The sequence below is a fragment of the Mustela putorius genome, unplaced genomic scaffold (assembly GCF_011764305.1).
Source record: "Mustela putorius furo isolate JIRA1106 unplaced genomic scaffold, ASM1176430v1.1 tig00000487_pilon_pilon_pilon, whole genome shotgun sequence".
NCBI classification, from domain to species: Eukaryota; Metazoa; Chordata; class Mammalia; order Carnivora; family Mustelidae; genus Mustela; species Mustela putorius.
In genome coordinates this window covers 10,249,450-10,273,826 of record NW_025421399.1, presented here as the reverse complement: position 1 = coordinate 10,273,826, position 24,377 = coordinate 10,249,450, and the positions used below count along the sequence as shown (strand labels likewise).

Sequence of the window (24,377 nt, the reverse complement as noted above, 5' to 3'; positions counted from 1 at the left end):
AAAATGTCTTTGTGGATAGCTTCCTGAGCTTCAGACAGACCTGTATAGCCATAAGGTGAAGATGAATGTTTTGACGTAGATGTTTTCTCAAATTAAATTTAGAGATTATTTTGATATTTGGTTGCTTTACCTTTTCTTTTATCAAAAAAGAAAAAAAAGCAAATTCTCTGAAATTGAATTTGTGTATGACATCAACATTTATTTAAATGAATTTAAGTAACCAGAGTTGTGATACCAAATCATCTCTGGAATTTCTAAGTGAAAACAGAAAGATCCCTGTAAACATCATGATGACCTACAAATCAATGACCTCAGTCATACCCACTACCATGTTTTTGGTTTTCATCTGCGTCTGTCTTATAACCTTAGTTCAAAAGGAGGACCCATGGATTAAATAGAAGAAATTAGCTCTTTGGGATTCTAAGAATGACTTTGATATTATTTGACTTTGCCTTACTCAGTGGTTACCTAGGTATTAAATAAGCATGCAAAAGTGTTCCATTCAAAGTATAGACTGCTCGTGAGCAATTCTCTGACAAAATAACTGGATATGTTTCATTTTTGTTATGCCTTTTTAAAAAAGATTCTATTTATTTGAAATAGAGAGAAGCAGGGGGTGGGTGGGTGGGCAGAGGGAGAGGGACAAGCAGACCCCCACTGAGCAGGAAGCCCAATGCAGGGTTCAATCCCTGGACCCCAAGATCACGACCAGAACCAAAGGCAGGTGCTTAACAGACTGAGCCACCCGGGTGCCCCTGTTATACTTCTTTTCTTTTTTTAAATCTATTCTTTATTTTCAGCATAACAGTATTCTTTATTTTTGCACCACACCCGGTGCTCCATGCAATCCGTGCCTCTATACGTCTTTTCTTAAACCAAGTGAAGGGCAAAGTGTTTTTTGAATTCCAAGCATTGCTAACATTTTACTCCCTTATTTACTTTAGATTGTAGTAATGTGAAGATTTGGGAGAGGAAGAAAGTCACTTTTGAGACAAGAGAGGAAAGACCTCCTACAGCACCACCCTCATTACCCATAGCCACAAGAGCCTGCAAAGAAATACTGACTGACAAGATAGTTTACATTCATTAATACCTTTCCTCTCACAAAAACCCCTCCTGAATATGTATCTGCAGTGTCGAATAAGGTATCAAGTCAGTGCATTTGAAGCAACATTTTCAAAGTGTTTGAAAGCTTTTTTGTAACTGGACTTTTTTGGGTCTTTTCTTTCTTCTAGTTATTGCTGTACAATATTTACTTTACCCTCTCCATGAACAGGAGAAAATGATTAAAAGAGAGAGAAGCACCTATCAACAAACTCAGGCCCTTTTATACAAGAATTTTCTTAAACAGTGGAGAATGAAAAAAGAGTGTATTGGTTTGGTTCACAATATCCATTTTTCCATATGAAAATCCATCCTTTAGTATTGTGCTATTTTTATTGCTTTTTTATAGTCACAAATTCCACAGGTTAGTTGATTGGGAATTCTAGATACAATATTTTGCAAATATTGTGGAATGAGATACATTGCAGAAAAGGATAATATTTATGGCAAATTAATGAGAGCAACTAAAGAACTCCTAGGATTGCTCCTGAAAAGCAAAGTAACATTTTATTGACTTAGAAGGAACCATTCTCCAAATAATTACTCCCTTTGGGTCTTATGGAGTCATTTTGATTTATTTGGAGGCAACTTTAGAGTTAGGGAGAAAAAAATGAAATAGATTTTAAGTGAGTAAATGGTAGCACTGTACTAGGGACATTTTGATTAAGATTCTACTAGTTGGGAGGGCTAGGGGAAAACATTCTATGAGGAAAAATTAGGGAACATTTTTTGGGATCTCTTTTCAAGGCTATGCTTTTTTGTAAACATAGAGTGGTTTAGGGAGCCAGATTTCTGATTGTCAATATCTTTGCATTCTGTTGAGTTCCTAGCACAAGGACATGGGCATTAGGTCAAAGAGATTTGCTTTGTTTCCTTGAGAATGTATTTGGGGCTGCCTTGGCTACATTGAGACTGTATTCTGTTTAAAAATAGTAACATTTCCCTGGGAGCTAGCAAAGTTCACATGTTCTTTCAATTCAGTGCAATAACTCTTTTTTTTTTTTTGTCTTTATTAATTTTTTATTTTTTATTAACATATATTTTTATCCCCAGGGATACAGGTCTGTGAATCACCAGGTTTACACACTTCACAGCACTCACCAAAGCACATACCCTCCCCAATGTCCATAATCCCACCCCCTTCTCCCAAACCCCCTCCCCCCAGCAACCCTCAGTTTGTTTTGTGAGATTAAGAGTCACTTATGGTTTGTCTCCCTCCCAATCCCATCTTGTTTCATTGATTCTTCTCCTACCCACTTAAGCCCCCATGTTGCATCACCACTTCCTCATATCAGAGAGATCATATGATAGTTGTCTTTCTCTGCTTGACTTATTTCGCTAAGCATGATACGCTCTAGTTCCATCCATATTGTCGCAAATGGCAAGATTTCATTTCTTTTGATGGCTGCATAGTATTCCATTGTGTATATATACCACATCTTCTTGATCCATTCATCTGTTGATGGACATCTAGGTTCTTTCCATAGTTTGGCTATTGTGGACATTGCTGCTATAAACATTCGGGTGCACGTGCCCCTTTGGATCACTACGTTTGTATCTTTAGGGTAAATACCCAATAGTGCAATTGCTGGGTCATAGGGCAGTTCTATTTTCAACATTTTGAGGAACCTCCATGCTGTTTTCCAGAGTGGCTGCACCAGCTTGCATTCCCACCAACAGTGTAGGAGGGTTCCCCTTTCTCCGCATCCTCGCCAGCATCTGTCATTTCCTAACTTGTTGATTTTAGCCATTCTGACTGGTGTGAGGTGATATCTCATTGTGGTTTTGATTTGTATTTCCCTGATGCCGAGTGATATGGAGCACTTTTTCATGTGTCTGTTGGCCATCTGGATGTCTTCTTTGCAGAAATGTCTGTTCATGTCCTCTGCCCATTTCTTGATTGGATTATTTGTTCTTTGGGTGTTGAGTTTGCTAAGTTCTTTATAGATTCTGGACACTAGTCCTTTATCTGATATGTCGTTTGCAAATATCTTCTCCCATTCTGTCAGTTGTCTTTTGATTTTGTTAACTGTTTCCTTTGCTGTCCAAAAGCTTTTGATCTTGATGAAATCCCAATAGTTCATTTTTTCCCTTGCTTCCCTTGCCTTTTGCGTTGTTCCTAGGAAGATGTTGCTGCAGCAGAGGTCGAAGAGGTTGCTGCCTGTGTTCTCCTCAAGGATTTTGATGGATTCCTTTCGCACATTGAGGTCCTTGATCCATTTTGAGTCTATTTTTGTGTGTGGTGTAAGGAAATGATCCAATTTCATTTTCTGCATGTGGCCGTCCAATTTTCCCAGCACCATTTATTGAAGAGGCTGTCTTTTTTCCATTGGACATTCCTTCCTGCTTTGTCGAAGATTAGTTGGCCATAGAGTTGAGGGTCTATTTCTGGGCTCTCTATTCTGTTCCATTGATCTATGGGTCTGTTTTTGTGCCAGTACCATGCTGTCTTAATGATGACAGCTTTGTAATAGAGCTTGAAGTCCGGAATTGTGATGCCACCAATGTTGGCTTTCTTTTTCAATATCCCTTTGGCTATTCGAGGTCTTTTCTGGTTCCATATAAATTTTAGAATTATTTGTTCCATTTCTTTGAAAAAGATGGATGGTACTTTGATAGGAATTGCATTAAATGTGTAGATTGCTTTAGGTAGCATAGACATTTTCACAATATTTATTTTTCCAATCCAGGAGCATGGAACATTTTTCCATTTCTTTGTGTCTTCCTCAATTTCTTTCATGAGTACTTTATAGTTTTCTGAGTATAGATTCTGTGTCTCTTTGGTTAGGTTTATTCCTAGGTATCTTATGGTTTTGGATGCAATTGTAAATGGGATTGATTCCTTAATTTCTCTTTCTTCTGTCTTGCTGTTGGTGTAGAGAAATGCAACTGATTTCTGTGCATTTATTTTATATCCTGACACTTTACTGAATTCCTGTATAAGTTCTAGCAGTTTTGGAGTGGAGTCTTTTGGGTTTTCCACATATAGTATCATATCATCTGCGAAGAGTGATAATTTGACTTCTTCTTTGCCGATTTGGATGCCTTTAATTTCCTTTTGTTGTCTGATTGCTGAGGCTAGGACCTCTAGTACTATGTTGAATAGCAGTGGTGATAATGGACATCCCTGCCATGTTCCTGACCTTAGCGGAAAAGCTTTCAGTTTTTCTCCATTGAGAATGATATTTGCGGTGGGTTTTTCATAGATGGCTTTGATGATATTGAGGTATGTGCCCTCTATCCCTACACTTTGAAGAGTTTTGATCAGGAAGGGATGCTGTACTTTGTCAAATGCTTTTTCAGCATCTATTGAGAGTATCATATGGTTCTTGTTCTTTCTTTTATTGATGTGTTGTATCACATTGACTGATTTGCGGATGTTGAACCAACCTTGCAGCTCTGGAATAAATCCCACTTGGTCGTGGTGAATAATCTTTTTAATGTACTGTTGAATCCTATTGGCTAGTATTTTGTTGAGTATTTTCGCATCTGTGTTCATCAAGGATATTGGTCTATAGCTCTCTTTTTTGGTGGGATCCTTGTCTGGTTTTGGGATCAAGGTGATGCTGGCCTCATAAAATGAGTTTGGAAGTTTTCCTTCCATTTCTATTTTTTGGAACAGTTTCAGGAGAATAGGAATTAGTTCTTCTTTAAATGTTTGGTAGAATTCCCCCGGGAAGCCGTCTGGCCCTGGGCTTTTGTTTGTTTGGAGATTTTTAATGACTGTTTCAATCTCCTTACTGGTTATGGGTCTGTTCAGGCTTTCTATTTCTTCCTGGTTCAGTTGTGGTAGTTTATATGTCTCTAGGAATGCATCCATTTCTTCCAGATTGTCAAATTTATTGCCGTAGAGTTGCTCATAGTATGTTCTTATAATAGTTTGTATTTCTTTGGTGTTAGTTGTGATCTCTCCTCTTTCATTCATGATTTTATTTATTTGGGTCCTTTCTCTTTTCTTTTTGATAAGTCGGGCCAGGGGTTTATCAATTTTATTAATTCTTTCAAAGAACCAGCTCCTAGTTTCGTTGATTTGTTCTATTGTTTTTTTGGTTTCTATTTCATTGATTTCTGCTCTGATCTTTATGATTTCTCTTCTCCTGCTGGGCTTAGGGTTTCTTTCTTGTTCTTTCTCCAGCTCCTTTAGGTGTAGGGTTAGGTTGTGTACCTGAGACCTTTCTTGTTTCTTGAGAAAGGCCTGTACCGCTATATATTTTCCTCTCAGGACTGCCTTTGTTGTGTCCCACAGATTTTGAACCGTTGTATTTTCATTATCATTTGTTTCCATGATTTTTTTCAATTCTTCTTTAATTTCCCGGTTGACCCATTCATTCTTTAGAAGGATGCTGTTTAGTCTCCATGTATTTGGGTTCTTTCCAAACTTCCTTTTGTGGTTGAGTTCTAGCTTTAGAGCATTGTGGTCTGAAAATATGCAGGGAATGATCCCAATCTTTTGATACCGGTTGAGTCCTGATTTAGGACCGAGGATATGATCTATTCTGGAGAATGTTCCATGTGCACTAGAGAAGAATGTGTATTCTGTTGCTTTCGGATGAAATATTCTGAATATATCTGTGATGTCCATCTGGTCCAATGTGTCGTTTAAGGCCTTTATTTCCTTGCTGATCTTTTGCTTGGATGATCTGTCCATTTTAGTGAGGGGAGTGTTAAAGTCCCCTACTATTATTGTATTATTGTTGATGTATTTCTTTGATTTTGTTATTAATTGGTTTATATAGTTGGCTGCTCCCACGTTGGGGGCATAGATATTTAAAATTGTTAAATCTTCTTGTTGGACAGACCCTTTGAGTATGATATAGTGTCCTTCCTCATCTCTTATTATAGTCTTTGGCTTAAAATCTAATTGATCTGATATAAGGATTGCCACTCCTGCTTTCTTCTGATGTCCATTAGCATGGTAAATTCTTTTCCACCCCCTCACTTTAAATCTGGAGGTGTCTTCGGGCTTAAAATGAGTTTCTTGGAGGCAACATATAGATGGGTTTTGTTTTTTTATCCATTCTGATACCCTGTGTCTTTTGACAGGGCATTTAGCCCATTAACATTCAGGGTAACTATTGAGAGATATGAATTTAGTGCCATTGTATTGCCTATAAGGTGACTGTTACTGTATATGGTCTCTGTTCCTTTCTGATCTACCACTTGTAGGCTCTCTCTTTGCTTAGAGGACCCCTTTCAATATTTCCTGTAGAGCTGGTTTGGTATTTGCAAATTCTTTCAGTTTTTGTTTGTCCTGGAAGCTTTTAATCTCTCCTTCTATTTTCAATGATAGCCTAGCTGGATATAGTATTCTTGGCTGCATGTTTTTCTCGTTTAGTGCTCTGAAAATATCATGCCAGCTCTTTCTGGCCTGCCAGGTCTCTGTGGATAAGTCAGCTGCCAATCTAATATTTTTACCATTGTATGTTACAGACTTCTTTTCCCGGGCTGCTTTCAGGATTTTCTCTTTGTCACTGAGACTTGTGAATTTTACTATTAGGTGACAGGGTGTGGGCCTATTCTTATTGATTTTGAGGGGCGTTCTCTGAACCTCCTGAATTTTGATGCTCGTTCCCTTTGCCATATTAGGGAAATTCTCCCCAATAATTCTCTCCAGTATACCTTCTGCTCCCCTCTCTCTTTCTTCTTCTTCTGGAATCCCAATTATTCTAATGTTGTTTCGTCTTATGGTGTCACTTATCTCTCGAATTCTCCCCTCGTGGTCCAGTAGCTGTTTGTCCCTCTTTTGCTCAGCTTCTTTATTCTCTGTCATTTGGTCTTCTATATCACTAATTCTTTCTTCTGCCTCATTTATCCTAGCAGTGAGAGCCTCCATTTTTGATTGCACTTCATTAATAGCTTTTTTGATTTCAACTTGGTTAGATTTTAGTTTTTTTATTTCTCCAGAAAGGGCTTTTATATCTCTCGAGAGGGTTTCTCTAATATCTTCCATGCCTTTTTCGAGCCCGGCTAGAACCTTGAGAATTGTCATTCTGAACTCTAGATCTGACATATTACCAGTGTCTGTATTGATTAGGTCCCTAGCCTTTGGTACCTCCTCTTGTTCTTTTTTTTGTGTTGAATTTTTCCGTCTTGTCATTTTGTCCAGATAAGAGTATATGAAGGGGCAAGTAAAATACTAAAAGGGTGGCAACAACCCCAGGAAAATGTGCTTTAACCAAATTAGAAGAGATCCAAAATTGTGAGGGGGGAGTAAGGGGATAAAAAGAGGTTCAAAAAGGAAGAAAGAAAAAAAAAAAAGAAAAGAAAAGAATTAAAAAAAAGAAAACACCTAAGAAAAATGTAAAAAAGAAAAAATATATATATTAGATAAACTAGTAAAAAATCATTAAAAAAGAAAAAGGTAACAGTTAAAAAAAATTTTTACCCGAAGGCGAGAAAAAAAACAAAAAATGAAAAAGAAAAAAATTAAATTAACTGCAAGACTAAAAAAAATCACAGGGAAAAAGCCATGAGTTCCGTGCTTGGCTTTCTCCTCCTCTGGAATTCTGCTGCTCTCCTTGGTATTGAAACCGCACTCCTTGGTAGGTGAACTTGGTCTCGGCTGGATTTCTTGTTGATCTTCTGGGGGAGGGGCCTGTTGTAGTGATTCTCAAGTGTCTTTGCCCCAGGCGGAATTACACCGCCCTTACCCGGGGCTGGGGTGAGTAATCCGCTCGGGTTTGCTTTCAGGAGCTTTTGTTCCCTGAGCGCTTTCCGTAGAGTTCCGGAAGATGGGAATACAAATGGCGGCCTCCTGGTCTCCGGCCCGGAGGAGCCGAGAGCCCAGGGCCCCACTCCTCAGTGCGCCCTCAGAGAACAGCGCCCAGTTACTCCCGTCTGCCTGACCTCCGGCCGCGCTCCGAGCTCACCGAGCCTGCGACCCATTCAAGGTAACACCGAGCTGTGAGCTCACTGTCGGCTCTGTCTCTGTAGCCGGCTTTCCCGTTCCAATACCCGCAAGCTCTGCGACACTCAGACACTCCCGATCCTTCTGTGACCCTGCGGGACCTGAGGCCACGCTGACCCCGCGTGGGCTTTGCCCCGGTTTAGCCTCTGGAGCGATGTCCCTCAGCTGAACAGACTTTTAAAAGTCCTGATTTTGTGCGCGGTTGCTTCGCCGCTTGCCGGGAGCCGGCCCCTCCCCCCGGGGTCTATCTTCCCATTGCTTTGGATTCACTTCTCCGCCGGTCCTACCTTTCAGAAAGTGGTTGTTTTTCTGTTTCCAGAATTGCTGTTCTTCTTCTCTTCGATCTGCCGATGGATTTTCAGGTGTTTGCAATCTTTAGATAAGCTATCTAGCTGATCTCCTACTAGCTGAAGTAGTCTCAGCCTGCTACTTCACCGCTATCTTGACTCCTCCCAATTTTGTGCAATAACTCTTAAAGCATTCAGTTAGACTATTTAAGCTGCTATGTTGATGGGGAGTACATTTATAATGATCACCCACTAGAACTTTTTTTTTTTTAAAGATTTTATTTATTTGATAGAGATCACAAGTAGACAGAGAGGCAGGCAGAGAGAGAGAGGGGGAAGCAGGCTCCCTGCGGAGCAGAGAGCCTGATGTGGGGCTTGATCCCAGGACCCTGAGATCATGACCCGAGCCAAAGGCAGAGGCTTTAACCCACTGAGCCACCCAGGTGCCCCTAATCACTCACTACAATTTTAAAAGAACTTAATCTTTGCTTCATCTCTGTGTCTCTCTCCTCTTTCAAGATATATGACACTTTACTGTCATACTTCAGCTAGAATCTACAAAATTTAAACACCAATTCTCTATAACCACTAATACATTTCAAAAAATTAGCAAAAATTGCATATCATCATCTCATTTCAAGTTCAATTACCTAAATTTCCTGAAAATTTCTTTTAAGAAATTTTAAGAAATTAAGAATTTTTTTTTAAAGATTTACTTACTTATTTGAGAGAGAGAGAATGAGAGTGAGCATGAGTTGGAGGGACAATGGGAGAGGGAGGGAGAATCTCCACCAGTCTCTCCTGAACGCAGAGCCCCACATGGGTTTGAACTCACAACACTAAGATCACAACCTGAGCCAAAACCAAGTGTAAGATGCTTAACCAGCTGCACCACCCAGGTGTCCCTGAAAATTTTTTTTAAAGTTAGTTTTGATAAGCCCACAACCAATGAGACTATCTCATATCTTGTTGAATATTCATATTCTGTATTTGTTTGATTCCTTCTTCATGCTGTCATTTAATTCATTCTTTTGCCTTCTTACGTTTCTTTAAACAGAAAAATAGATTGAAAAACAGCATTAACTTCAGGTTGAACATTTTTGGCAGGAATATCTCATATTTGATGCTAGGTTCTGTATTACATTACATATGAAGGCACGCATTCAATAATGGTTCACTATTCGGGTTGCTGTATTAGTGAGTTAAAATCAATGGATGCATTTAAAGTTGTATGTTTTTGAAATGGTGTTTTCTTTAAAGGATAGGCAGTATTTGAGGAAGGCAAAAAATCAGGGCAAAATGAAGCTCAATGTTCAATGACAATACTTTCTTTCTCAAAATGTGTTTGATATCTGAACCACTTTATAACTTGGTCCATTTTTCTTTTGTGTGTTGAGGGAATGGACAGTAATATTGCTTCTAGGGCTATATTTGTGTTTCTTTTCAGAACGCTTCAGAGCAACCCATCTTCCCAAACAGCCTTCTCATGTCCTGGGATGTATGGATGAATTTAACAACTCTGATCTGCTGTGGTGCATACCCCAGTTCACTAACACGGTACAGAGGTTAATGGAGAAGATGGCTTTGGCTTCCTTTATGAAAGGTGTGTTTCCCAGTCATCAATGTTTCATTATTATTATACAACCTTCACATGTTTAGCTTGAAGTTTATTTTGCAAATTGAGTTTATTTGCTGAGGCTATGTTTGGTTGTTCTCAACTGGAACAAGGACCCTTACTCCACAGGCCACCTAGGGGTTGGTGTGGGGCTACAGGTGAGGGTAGGTGGGTGAAAAGTAATATAGACTTATTTTATTTTAAGATTTTATTTATTTATTTGACAGAGAAAGACACAGCAAGAGAGGGAACACAAGCAGGGGGAGTAGGAGAAGGGGAAGCAGGCTTCGGCTGAGCAGAGAGCCCGATGCAGGGCTTGATCCCAGGACCCTGATATCACGACCTGAGCTGAAGGGAGAGGCTTTAACTCACTGAGCCACCCAGGTGCCCCAATTTAAAAATGCCCCAATGCACTTTTAAAGCATTCTGCAAAACAGGAATAAAGAAGCATATTATTGAATGGTAGACAGAATAATTCTGTAGTAAAGACTGATCGCTAAGTTCAGGAATAAAAAGTATATTACTTCTTTTCTTGATTTTATTAACATTTCTGTCAGTCCTTCCCAGCTGGGGATTTGATGAAGCAGCAAAAAAGATTCAATCAGTTCTTATATAGTTACCTGCATAATCCGAGTTTTCTTCCATCTTTGGGACTTCATATCCCCAACTAAACTTCAGCTGATATGAAAAAATCATGAAACACAATTCCCACCATTTCATTATAGTTTTCTGAAAGTGCCGTAGCCATCATTTCTGTAACAGCAATCCTCATGATTATCCTTCCTGCCGTGTATGGAAAAAAAACCAAAAACAATAATCATATCAACTCATCCCTAGAGAACACAAAACCAAGTTGTAATTATTTAGGTTTACTGGTGTCTCTAATTTAGGTACTGTAAGTCGTTTCTATTGTATTAGGCTCAACGTAAATATGTGTAAAGATATAAATGACATGTCTTTTAAAAACCATTTGCAGGGGCCCCTGGGTGGCTCAGTTAGTTGAGCATCCGACTCTTGGTTTCAGCTCAGGTGCATGATCTCAGGGTCGTGAGATCAAGCCCTGCCTTGGGCCCTGTGTTCTCGTGGGGAGTCTGCTTGAGGTTCTGTCTCTCCCTCTGCCCCTCCCCTGCTCTAAAATAAAAAAATAAGTAATTCTTTTAAAAAATTTGTAGCATTTTAAAAATGTGGTCCCATTTTAGTAAAGAAACTGAATCTGTGTCCCTATATACATACATGAATATTCATCTATATATGTGAACAGGTGTGTGTGTGTGTACATATTATCCTAAAAAGAGACCCACAGATTTAAATGGGAGGTATGGAAAGGAGGGAAGTTGTGGTTAGGATTTTCTTTTTTCTTCAGTTTTTATTGCTTTAGCTTTATTTAGGGTGGCATATTACCTTGGTGATTAAAGTAATTAGAAATTTAAAAGAAAAAATATTTAAAATAATCAATGGAAATACTTGAGAATTGGGTAGGGTTTTTCTTTTCCCGCCAAGAGGACTAATTTCTATCCCATGAAAGTACTACACTGGTAGAAATAAATTAATGCAAGTAATCAGAGTATAAAAGTCGCAAGTAAAATTACCGTCTACCTACTTTGGAGTCAAGAACACTCCTTAGAATTGAGTTCAAAACATTCATCATGGATGAGCTCATAATCTTCAGAAGGAATCCACCCAATAAGTGGTTAATTGATCCATTACAAATGAAAACCTTGGAAACCTCTGAAGTCCAATACAGACCTCCTTTTTTAAACTTTTTAAAAAATGATTTCATGTATTATGTTCTAATATTTTTACTGATTTTAACACAGTATTTATATCTCACTCAGGACAAGGTCTACATGAAAAAGGAAAAGGTATTTGTTTTCAAAGTGTAGCCACATCTTTCAAAATTATTCATCCTTCCAAACATGGAATAAGGCTGCAAATTTTTATGAGGACAATGCTAATTTCACTGATTTTCTCTGGCAGTATACAAATATTGTCAAGGGAAAAACACGAGTATTTGGGTTGGGCAGCCTGAGTCAGATAAATGTAGAATGATACAGCAGGAGAGGAGCTTGACTGGGAAAGGCTGGCACGGCAGGTGCCACATTCAAGGATAGACTCCCATGAGCCATGTGACCCCAAGGACAGAAAGCAGCAGAGAGTATGCACTGTGTAGGCAGGGAGATCAGTCCCTGTGGCTTTTGTCAATGCTTCCTGGGTTGAAAAAGACATGTGGTAAATGATCAAATGGGAGAGGCATGGGAAACCAACTCAGGGTAGACTGAACGCTGGTCAGTCAGAGCACATGGCCAATGAGGGTAAGGGAGACAGGCAGAAGTCAGAGATCCAGAAGCTGCAATGAAGAATCACAAAACAGAAAACAGAAAATCATTTAGAATAGAGTCCAAATTTTTTTTTTTTCCTATTCCAACCTTACTTTTTGGATTATATATCATATAATAGTAATGACTCACAAGAGCATAGATTTCAAGGATGAGAGAGGTGTGTGATTTAAAAAGCCCCCAGTTGGGGCACCTGGGTGTCTCAGTCATTAAGTGTCTGCCTTTGACTAAGGTCAAGATCTCACGGTCCTGGGATCTCTCTGCCTCTCTCTGTCTGCCTCTCTGCCTCCTTGTGACCTCTGTCTGTCAAATAAATAAATAAAACCTTTAAAAAAAATGCTCTAAATTGTATAATCATGGGCTCTGAACAGGCATGTAGATATTTCCACTTCAGAGCCAAAGTTAAGGTTTTAATTCCAATGATTGTTTTCACTGCATAATGACGGGCATGTTTGTCTCCTTCCTTAAAGAACACTGCTAGGGGCACCTGGGTGGCTCAGTGGGTTAAGCCGCTGCCTTCGGCTCAGGTCATGATCTCAGGGTCCTGGGATCGAGGCCCGCATTGGGCTCTCTGCTCAGCAGGGAGCCTGCTTCCCTCTCTCTCTCTCTGCCTGCCTCTCCATCTACTTGTGATTTCTCTCTGTCAAATAAATAAATAAAAATCTTAAAAAAAAAAAAAAAAGAACACTGCTAGGATTCTGATGATGAAGTTATTTGTCACCCAACAAGAGACTGTCAAAATGGGTTAGTGGCTTTTCAGATGGCAATTATCGCTGCAATTACAGAAGTAAGTGCCTAACTTACTTCTGTAAAATATAAAATATATAAAATATAAAAATATTTTATATTTTCTGTATTTTCTCCTTGTCTTCTCTCTGCACTTCCTCCTCTACTTTGCCCTACAACTCTTAGGAGATTGTGCTCTGCCTCTTATTCTCAGAGGAAAAAGAAACTGACGGGGACACACACCCTGCTGAACTACAGACCTACGACTCCCTACACCCATCCTTTTCCTTCTGCCTCATCTCTGACGTCCTTCATCAGTTCCCAGGCTGGATCCTGTTCCTTCCGTCATCATCATCAGGAAGGCGGCACCACGGATCCGCCCTTCTGTCTCCTCCTTCTTCAACTTCCCCCTCTCAACTAGATTCTTCTCTTTGGGATTGGAAAGTATTGATTTCTTCACATATTATCAGGACCTTTCCTTATTTTTTCCTCAGGCAAGTACGTTAGCTCCCTCCTCTTAACAGCTAAATTTTTTGAACGTGTTGCCTTCACCGAGGCTCCCCTCAACTCAGAACGATTTCTGTGCCCAATCACACCACCCGGATGGGTTTTTCTGAGGTCAGTAACAACTGTTAATTAAAAATGGACATTTTTCATTCCCTATTTCACTTGATCTTTTAACTGAGGAACATAGCCTTCCCCTGATTTTCATGCACTTTTCATGCCTTTCCTTCTCAGCCTTCTTGCCACCTTATCCAGCTTCAGACTTATGCCTCTTTTTTTTTTTTTTTTGAAGATTTTATTTATTTAGTTGACAGAGATCACAAGTAGGCAGAGAGGCAGGCAGAAAGAGAGAGGGGAAGCAGGCTCCCCGCTGAGCAGAGAGCCCAATGCGGGGCTCAATCCCCGCACCCTGAGATCATGACCTGAGCCGAAGGCAAGGGATTTAACCCACTGAGCCACCCAGGCGCCCCAGATTCGTGCTTTTTTAAATCTATAGTTCAACAAGGTTCTAACCTAGACATCTTTCCCCATCCTACCAACGTTCTCCAAAAAAGGTTATTTACTTCCATAACTTTAATTGTAATTTACATGCTGATAACTCTGAGAACCCTACTTCAACGTGTAGACCAGCAAACTTGTTCTGTAAGTGGACCAGTAATAAATTTTGTAGGCTCCGGGGGCCAAAGTTTTTCTATAATACCTATTCAGCTCAACTGTTGTAACATGAAAGAAATCATAAACAGTACATAAAGAAATGAGTATGGCTCCATTCCAATAAAAACTTTATTTACAAAGCAGGAGGTAGACCAGAGTTGGTCCATGGACCGTAGTGACCTAACTTGTGCTCTAGTTCCATGTATCTGACTGTTTGCCGAATATCTCTACTTTGATGCTTCCTAAACGATTTAAACGAATATGTTCAAAACCAAATGTGGGTATTTTTCTCTTCACGTGGCTGAATCTTTTAAAAATTTTTCCATCTTAGTGAATGCAAGACTACCCCCCTAGGTGACCCATTAGAAACTAGGGAATTATCAGAGAAAATTTCCTCGGCCTTACCCATTACCTCTGATCTTTTATCAGCCCTGCTAATTCTAAACTGAAATCCATGTACTTCTCAACTCTGCCACCAGCACTAGTCCAAGCCATTACCACCTTTTGCCTGAACTGTGGGAGTAGTTTATTTCTCTCGTCTCATCTTTCTCCCTCCCTCCCCCACTGTTAGTTTTGCTTTAAGGACCTCTTCCCCGTGTCTCCAATGCACTGTACCCCTTCCTTCTTTTGCAAATGCTGTTTCCTCTGCTCAAATTTTTCTTCTCTATCCTCGACTTCGCTCCCTGTCCAAGCTTTGTTTAGGTAAGACCACTGTATAAATAAATGTCATTTATTCAGAGAAGCCTTCCCTGTTTTTGTTCTCAGAACACCCACTACTTCTCCTTTAGTGTTGTTGCTCAATTATAATCAAACTATTGATTGTGCAATGGGCTGTTTGATGCCTCGCCTTCCTTCTCTGCCCCACCGTGAAATGTAGAGCTCCAGGAAGAGTAAGGAATGTTCCTACGGATTGGCTCTCTCTTTCCACCGCCCATCCCAGTATACTGGGCATGATAGACCTCTAATAATTTTTAAAATGACTCTTGGGGCCCCTGGGTGGCTCAGTGGGTTGAGCCTCTGCCTTCTGCTCAGGTCATGATCTCAGGGTCTGGGGATCAAGCCCCGCATTGGGCTCTATGCTCAGTGGGGAGCCTGGCTTTGCCTGCCTCTCTGCCTACTTGTGATCTCTCTGTCAAATAAATAAATGAAATTAAAAAAAAAATAAAATGACTCTTATAAATAATGTCAACATTACTAATACCAGAAGTCATCAAGACTGAAATAAGAATTATGCTTATGCTTCCCTGAGTTGAAGAATAGAAATATGGTGCTTGTATCTCTTAGCTATTGCTAAAAAGATGCTGCATAAAACACCACCTTAAAACCCGTTAATGTCAAACAACACTGATTTATTTCTTTTCATTTGTCTGTGTCATGACCGGAGTCTGGCAGATCCATTCTGGGCTTGGCTGAGCTTGGATCCAAGTTACAGGTGGCATCGAGTCTGCCCCATGTGGCTCTCCTCCTCCGTGGTTCAGCAGCACAGCTGGACATAACTCTTCTCCTTCAGTCACAGAAATGCAAGAGAGCAAGTCTCAGTGCCCCACATATTTCAAGCTCCTCCTCAAGTCCTATTTGATAAAATCCCACTGGTTACAGCAAGTCATGTGGACAAATCCAAAGTCAAGGGGCGAAAAAGTATGTTCTGCCCGCCATAAAGCCAAAGCAAGTCAAAGACCCAAGCCCAGGATCAGTGATATGGGTAACTATCCCTTCATGGAAGTGAAGAAGGGAAGAAGGGGTTGAAAAGTTTGAACATTAAACTGATTTACCATGAGGTTATCAAAGCTAGTTCATGCAGTTGGTCAATAAAGATGTTCTTCGGGTCAGACTAAGGTTTAGATGAGAAAGTATCTCTAAACCACTTAGCACAGTGCTGCTCCTGTAAGGCAGAAGGCACAGAGTCAAATGAGTCTCTCTCTCTCTCTGTCTCTCTTCATTTGTCTATTGTCCCTTTCCCCATAGACTTTGGGATAGTATACAATAATGAAGTAAGAGTAGCAAACATTGAACTTTGAACCTACTGTATTCCAAGGACCACTCACAGTTTTTAGTGCTATTAGTTCACAAGAAAACCAAGGCACGGAAAAGTCAAGATTTTTGACTAAGAAACCTTCCTTCCTTCTTTTTTTTTTTTTTTTTTTTGTTTAATTTTATTTATTTGACAGAGAGAGACACAGTGAGAGAGGGAACACAAGCAGGGGAAGTGGGAGAGGGAGAAGCAGACTCCCCACCAAGCAGGGAGCCCGATTCCAGGACCTTAGGATCATGACCCCAGACAAAGGCAGCTGCTTGAAGACTGAGACACCCAGGAACCCCAAGAAACCCCCTTTTTTTTTTAACCACTGTGCTACATAACTCAAAAAGATGAATAAAATGAAATTAGTGACAAGGTGATTTTTTCCCTTGATAGAGAAAGTGGTTTGTGAAATATGCCAACAGAAATCCATTCCATATTGTCTTCAGTACATTTGGATCCAATTTGCTAAGTGCCTCAAATTGAAGAGAAACGCAGCTCAAAAGTTTTCCTGATAGAGAACTGTCCAAGTTGGCATGGTTTACATTGGCTAGAGATTTTTAAAAATTAGTTAATATTACATGCTACTGGAGAGAGTGTGTAAATATGCTGTTGTCTTCAAACACAAGGAAGAGATTTTTAATTTTTTTAAATAAAGATTTTATTTGTTTATATGACAGAGAGACACAGCAAGAGAGGGAACACAAGCAGGGGGAGTGGGAGAGGAAGAAGCAGCCTCCCCGAGGAACAGGGATCCCAATGCAGGGCTCGATCCCAGGACCCTGGGATCATGACCTGAGCTGAAGGCAGATGCTTAACAACTGAGCCCCCCAGGTGCCCCTATTTATTTTAAAGATTTTATTCATTTGAGAGAGAGAGAAAGAGCATAAGTAGGGGGAGAGGCAGAGGGAGAGGGGAAAGTGGGCTCCCTGATGAGCTTGGATCCCAACGTGACCTCAATCCCAGGATCTGGAGATCATGACCTGAGCCAAAGATAGACCCTTAATGACTGAGCCACTCAGGTGCCCTGGAAAAGAGATTTTAAAAATGAAATAACATGTATAAAAAAGTATGGATTTGACCATTTAACTTTGAAGAAAATACCATTACCAGATGTAGTCAAGCATTCCCGTTACTGGGGGGTTCCTGGGTGGTTCAGTTGGTTAAGTGACAGCCTTTGGCTCAGGTCTTGATCCTGGAGTCTTGGGGTGGAGTCTCACCTTGGGCTTCCTTCTGAGCAGGGAGTCTGCTTCTCCCTCTTACCCTCTGCCATCTCATGCTCTCTCTCTCTCTCTCAAAATAAACAAATAAAATCTTAAAAGAAAAAAAAAACATCCCAGTTATTGGGGTAAAACTGATATATTTCTCAAAAAGTCCCCAAAGTTATTGTATATTTTACCCTCTTCCGCTTTCTTCCTGATTGCTCACAAATTTTGCTACGATCTACTTAACCCAAAAAAGGCTCAACAAGAAAGAATTTTCAGTTTTCAACAATAAAAAAAGAATGAATTTTCAAAGGATCTCAAGAGTAATTTCTTACACAAAACCTCATGACTAGATCATGAGAATTATTTACAGTAATCCCTTTCTAACTGTACCTTTCTGTTCTATGAAAGTCTAGCAATTTCAGTTCTATGAGCCATAATTATATTAACAGTTAAGAGAATTTGGTTTAAATATCCATGAATGATAGTTAGCTCATATTGAAGCAAATTTTTTTAAGGGTGCAACAGGAAAACAAAGGTAAAACAAATGATTGAAAACAGAATGTTTTTGATTAACTTTTTCCTTTATTAGATAATTGGCTGTTTGCCTGGTATTCTTCAAAGATGACTGATTTTTAAAAATACCATTATAAACTCATGGATCTAAACATGTCTAATAGGTTTCAAGCCATTGTAATAATTATTCCCATTGAAATTCAAATTGTCCCATCTTTGGTCAAAGGGAACTGAAGGTTGGTTTCTGATTCTTTTTGACAAGATTCTAAGTGGGTTTTTGGAAAAAAAAAAAAAGATAGAAAGAAAGAAAGAAAGAAATAGGTACCTTGCTATTTTGTGTGGCAAAATTTCTTTTAGTTAGAAAAAGTATTTCAGGAGCACTGCATACTAGAAATATCTTTTGCTATTGGATTGGTCATTGTTTCTAGGTTTTTTTTTTTTTTTTTAAAGATTTTCTTTATTTATTTGACAGACAGAGAGATCACAAGTAGACAGAGAGGCAGGCAGAGAGAGAGGAGGAAGCAGGCTCCCCGCTGAACAGAGAGCCCGATGTGGGGCTGGATTCCAGGACCCTGGGATCATGACCTGAACCGAAGGTAGAGGCCCAACCCACTGAGCCATCCAGGCACCCTTGTTTCTAGGCTTTTTCAATAGCAGAGATAACATCATGATGTATTTTCTACATTTTGTACATAGCATAACATATACATATTAAAGATAAATGCCTTATGAATTCACACTGATACTTACAATTCAAATATAGTACAATTATACATATAACATGTCTTACAATACATTAGTATTCAATTATTAGTATTACTTCAATGTAACTGAAAGCAGTTAAAGTGCTTTTTTCCCACATGCTCTCCCAATCCCCTCAACTGTTTATAGTTTAGTGAGTCTATACTGATGTGGTACAAACCATTTCTTTCTCCTTTTTAAAACATCATTTAGTCTTAGTCCTGCAAGTAACTATAATTTTTTTAAATCAAACATTTTTATTTGAGGTAGATACATACTCAGTTTTAAGAAATAGATTGCATGTACTTTTTACCTGGTTTCCCCCAATCATAACGTCATGTAAACTGTCATGATATCACAGTCTCATTGTGGACATTGATAAGTTAAGATACAGAACAGTTCCATTGTTCCGTCATTATAGCCACAGTCAACTCTCTTCCTTATCCCGTATCCCTAACCCCTGCCAAACACCAAGCTCTTCACCATTTCTATAATTTTGGCACTTTAAGAATGCTCTATGAATGCAATCACATAGTTCATAACCTTTGGGGTTTTTTTTTTCCCACTAATTATAATTTCCTGGCCCTTCTTACAAGTTGTATTTATCAATAGTTTGCTCCTTTTTATTGCTGAAACTATCCATGGTAGCAATATCTCTGTTTGGTTAGTTGTTCAGTCTTTCAAAGGGGTAGGGGTTGTTCCCAGTTTGGGAGAATTACAAATAAAATACAATATAAATACAAATATATAAATATGCAAATATACAAATATATAAAATACAAATAAAGCTGCTGTGAACATTGATGTCCAGGTATTTTTATGAGCGTAATTTTTCAATTCTCTGAGGTAAAATACCCAATGGTATAATTTCTGGGTTATACGGCAGTTTAGTTTAATAAGAAACTGCTTAACTGTTTTCCAGAGTAGACATACCATTTTATATTCCCAACATATAAGTGGCAAAAGCATAGAAAATAATTGTATTTGACTTGGTTTATGCTTTCATACATATATTGGAATCTATATTTGTCTAATATTCTTATTAATTCATTGAACACAGTATTGTGTAATTCAATGAATAGCATTGTCCATTTTTTTCTTTTCTTTCTCCTTTAACCAATCTTCATATTTCATGCTCTCTTTAGTCCAATCTGTGACCAGCTCTTCTGAAAAACCATTATTATTAGGAGCAGATGTTTTTATATATGAAGGACTTACCCGATCTTTAAAAACTTAACTGAATAAGATTGTTAGGTATTTAGTTTTGTAGAAGATTTTTTGAATTTCAAATTGAATGAGAGCGTGAGGAAAACTACAATCTTTTTAAAATTGGAATATAATGGATATATAATATTATATTAGTTTCAGGTAAAAAACATAATGATTCAATATTTGTATATATTGTGACATGATCACCATCATAAATCCACACAGGTTTACCACTTTTTTTCTTGTGATGAGAACTTTTAAGATCTACTCTCTTAGCAACTTTCAAAAAGATGATACAGCATTATTAACTACATTCACTGTGATGAGTATTTCATTCTCATGATTTATTTTATAACTTGTTTGTGTGCTTTTTAATCACCTTCACCCATTTTGCCTGCTCCCTACCCCCACCTGTGGCTACCACCAATCTGTTCTCCGTATCTATGAGTTTGTTTGTTTGCTTTAGATTCTATATATAAGTGAGATTATATGGTGTTAATCTTTGTCAGTTTTAACTTCCCATAATGGCCTCAATCCTTTTTATTGCAAATAACAAGATTTCCTTCTTTTTTCTGTGGCTGAGTAATATTTCATTGTGTATATATCTATATCACTTTTGTTTTCCTTTCACACTGATAGAGACATAAGTTGCTTCCATGTCTTGGTTATTGTAAATAATGCTGCAATAATCATGGGAGGCACATACATGTTTTTGAATTAGGGTTTTAATCAGAGATATTTCAATTTTGTATAAGGGAGTTTAAAGGTGAGGTTATTATATTTCCATTTCATATTTAGTTAGTCACTTGACTGAAAGAATCAGATTATGTGTAGTTATATGAATTTTTAAATTCATTCAACAATTGTAAAGTAATTCTAAGAGCAGCTCAGCTAAAGAGTTCATACACAGTATCTTAAAACAAAACAACTGTCAATTAATTCCAATTCACAGACGAGGGTGAGAATGGAAAAGTCCTATCTATGACTGCATGACTAGAAAGTGCAAAGCCACAGTCTTATAGTAAATTTGACTCTGGTCTGTTTGTTTCAGAACTTGTACTCCTAACGGTTTTTGCATATGGCCTCTCCAGACATTTACCTGTGTGTGACATTCTGAAGTAACACCTTGTTTCCACCATTGGCTCTCCTGGGGATTAATGCCTGCTGGTTTTGTATTTATCCTGTCCATTGTTATGGTTCTGATCATAACATCTATCCAAACTGTAGTAATTGTTGGCTTCTTGATGATATTCACACTCTTTGTACCATATGGCCTGTCTTTGGTGTGTTAGACAAAGATATCTCTTAATTTGTTTTACATCTCAGATCTATGAGTAGATGATGTTTCTTCAGGATATTGCAATGGCATAGGCATTAATTTGGTATCTAGTTTTTTATATGTTTTGAGAAAGTTTTTGACAGTGTGAGGAATTGATTAATATTGCTAAAAATGCTTCTGAAAGGAACAAATATACCAATTGGAACTCTTCTTTCTTCCTTCAGATAGCATTGGCTTTCCTCCTGAGTGTGCTGATAAAGAAACCTATCCTTACCAGTTTGGTTGGGTTTCTCCTCACTATATTTTGGGGACGTCTGGGAGTCACTGTATTGTACAGACAACTTCCTTCATCTTTGGGATGGACATTAGGTCTTTTAGCCCCTTTGTCTTCATTGCTGGAGTGACCCAGGAAAAGAGCACAGTGATTTTATTTTTTTTTAAATTTATTTTTTACTTATTTTCAGCATAACAGTATTCATTATTTTTTTACCACACCCAGTGCTCTATGCAATCCGTGCCCTCTATAATACCCTCCAACCTCCCACCCCCCCGCCACTTCAAACCCCTTAGATTGTTTTTCAGAGTCCATAGCCTCTCATTTTTAAAAGATTTTATTTTATTATTTATTTGACAGACAGAGGTCACAGATAGGCAGAGAGGCAGGCAGAGAGAGAGGGAAGCAGACTCCCTACTGAGTAGAGAGCCCGATGTGGGGCTCCATCCCAGGACCCCGAGATCATGACCTGAGCCAAAGACAGAGGCTTAACCCACTGAGCCACCCTGGTGTTCCACACAGTGATTTTATAATTTTATTTAGTAGATTTTCAAAGTTATTGAAGATATTTCAATTTAGTATAAGGGAGTTTAAAGGTGAGGTTATTATATTTCCATTTCATATTTAGTTAGTTAGAGTTTGGTAACTTCATGAAACTTAGTGATCAGTCACCTTGTATTTTAAGAAGTTCGGTTGCATTCTCATCAAAGTAATAAGCAAAGAAGATAAATCATTTGTAAAAGCCTAGACAATTTAAAGAAGAAAAATAATTGTCCATTATCTAACCCCTCAGTTTGTCTGATTTATGTCTCCATTTAAAGAAGCAGTAAAATGTGGAGGTACGAGTAATAGTGAATAAATTACAACGCACGAATCCGTCTCCGCTCTGCCCACGTACCAGCTGGGTAGCCTTGGGCAAGTCACTTGATTTCTGTCGCCTTCCTTTCTTCTTCTGCAGAAAGGGGAAGGCAGTAGGAATCTCCTCAGTGGGAGTCAATGGGAGGGCTGACCGTGTTATTCTGTAACCGTAATGCCAGGGCAGTTCCTGACACATGCTATAGGAATGTGAACTCTTGTCTTTCTTATCTTTAAAATGAATCTCTTCAAGTCTTCAATACTTATTTAATAGTTGAGTGTTTCTGCCATATCGTACCCTTAACATTTTTATATTTCCTTTACACGTCCTCCTAGTTTCACTGCCTGCTCTGAGTTTCTCTTCCTACAGTGTTATTTTTGGCTCCTTGACCACTTCTCTAAATCCCCTTCTTTAAAACGTATGTGGTAATCAATTAGTCACTTAAATTTATATTCTTCAATTCTTTTACTTTCTCAGATAGCATTTCCCATTTTTGCGGCGGCAATATTTTTATTTGTGAAAAGCAGCACTACTACTAACAACTTCCCTGTGAATGTTTGAAGAAGAAGCTATTAAAATATGAGCTATATTTGTCTAGCAGCACCAGTTAATAAAAAAAAAAAAACCTTTAGCCTTATAGGTTCATCTTCTGTTATTTTATTCTTTTTAATCTCAGATTTTACTCATGGATTATTCCTTGATTGGCGTTATTTTCCCCCAATCCATCTGGAGAGTCATACATAACGATGATTACTTTCTTCATCCTGGCAGTTGATCCTCTTCCCTATTTGATATTAACGTTATATTTTGAGCGAGTTTTGCCTGGTAAGTCATAGTGTGGCTGCAGTTGAATTTAAAGACCTTCTGCTTCTTATGAGGTAATAGCTTGCTATTTGTTTGCTTGTCCTTGAAGAAGCATTTCTGGTGGCAGAGGAAAGGAAAAGTTTTCAAGATTAATAAAACCTCTGCATTTTCATCTCATTATTTAATGGTCTAACCAGAATTATTTGGTAAAAACAATTTAGACAAAAATAACTTGTAGTTCTTTTGGTTTTTATTTTTTATAAAGGTCTGGGGTGTGTGTGTGTGTGTGTGTGTGTGTGTGTGTTGGTTGCAGGTGGGGAGAGAGAAGGAAACAACTCTAACAACTATTGAACACGATGATGCTTTTTAGTATTTGAATGGAACTTATGAACATCAAAATAGCTCATTAAACAGCTTGTTGTGAAAATATTTTCTCTCTTTTGCAGAGTAGGTTTGATTTAAATGCTCTAGGAAACTTGTTCTTCTGCATCTCAAGAATATGAAGAAGGGACCAGTATAAAGTTAATGGATGACCTCTTCTCTTTCTTTTTATGGGATGATCAGCCTAACAAGAGTGTTTTAGAGAGTGTCATAAAAATTAGTAAAATAAACTCATTAAATTACATAAAATCAGTTAAAAGTGGTTTTATTGTTAAATTCCTATATAGAATGCATATGTCGTCCCAGGAACTAATACACTTATATTCCTTTCTGCTCACATAAAATCCACAAATTGTACTCATACATAATTCTTTCTCCTGCATCAGAATCTGAATAGGTCTGTCCTTTTCAAACCCTATTATTTTGGTGTCTTTCCTTAAACGTTTTCTAATTCAAGTATTCTATTTTTAAAGCATGTATAGTTTTTTAAAGATCTTTATTTGTTTCATGTTCTTCATCTCCATTACACTGTTATTTTAGAATTTTATCCCCTATGCCTCTTACTCGTTCCGTTAATATGATTTCATTTTAAAACTTCATAGTCTATCATTCTGAAATATTGCATTTCTTATGCACTTAGCAAATTGCCTTCAACATTACTTTGCAAAATTATTCTCATGAATAAACAACTTCTTAAAATTAAATGAAATTTTTTATTTCAACAAAAAGTAGCATATAATACATGTAACCTCTGAATCCAAGTTAATGTGTATGCCTTGGCACGGGTCATAGACAAGAATCAGCACTCTAGTGTCCAACTGATTAGAAAATTTTACTTTCATCTTAAACCTGCAAAATGGAAAGTAAAATCCCAGATCTGATCTCCTGATGTATGCGCTCACTCTCTTGTTCACATACATAGCAAAAGTCTTAAAAGTTCCCTTTTGCTGAACCCTTTAAAG

The 24,377-nt window shown here is 38.3% G+C and overlaps 1 protein-coding gene across 1 annotated transcript in view; it reads left to right on the top strand.

Moving 5' to 3' along the window:
• The window catches only part of LOC101677075 (ATP-binding cassette sub-family A member 10), a 79,546-nt gene that overhangs the window by 9,994 nt on the left and 45,175 nt on the right, over window positions 1-24,377 (top strand). Inside the window, 6 exon segments of the mRNA XM_045080651.1 lie at window positions 9,746-9,901; window positions 20,932-21,104; window positions 21,325-21,500; window positions 22,333-22,345; window positions 22,907-22,945; window positions 22,947-23,059. Of these exon segments, the coding sequence (XP_044936586.1) occupies window positions 9,746-9,901; window positions 20,932-21,104; window positions 21,325-21,500; window positions 22,333-22,345; window positions 22,907-22,945; window positions 22,947-23,059 (670 nt within the window).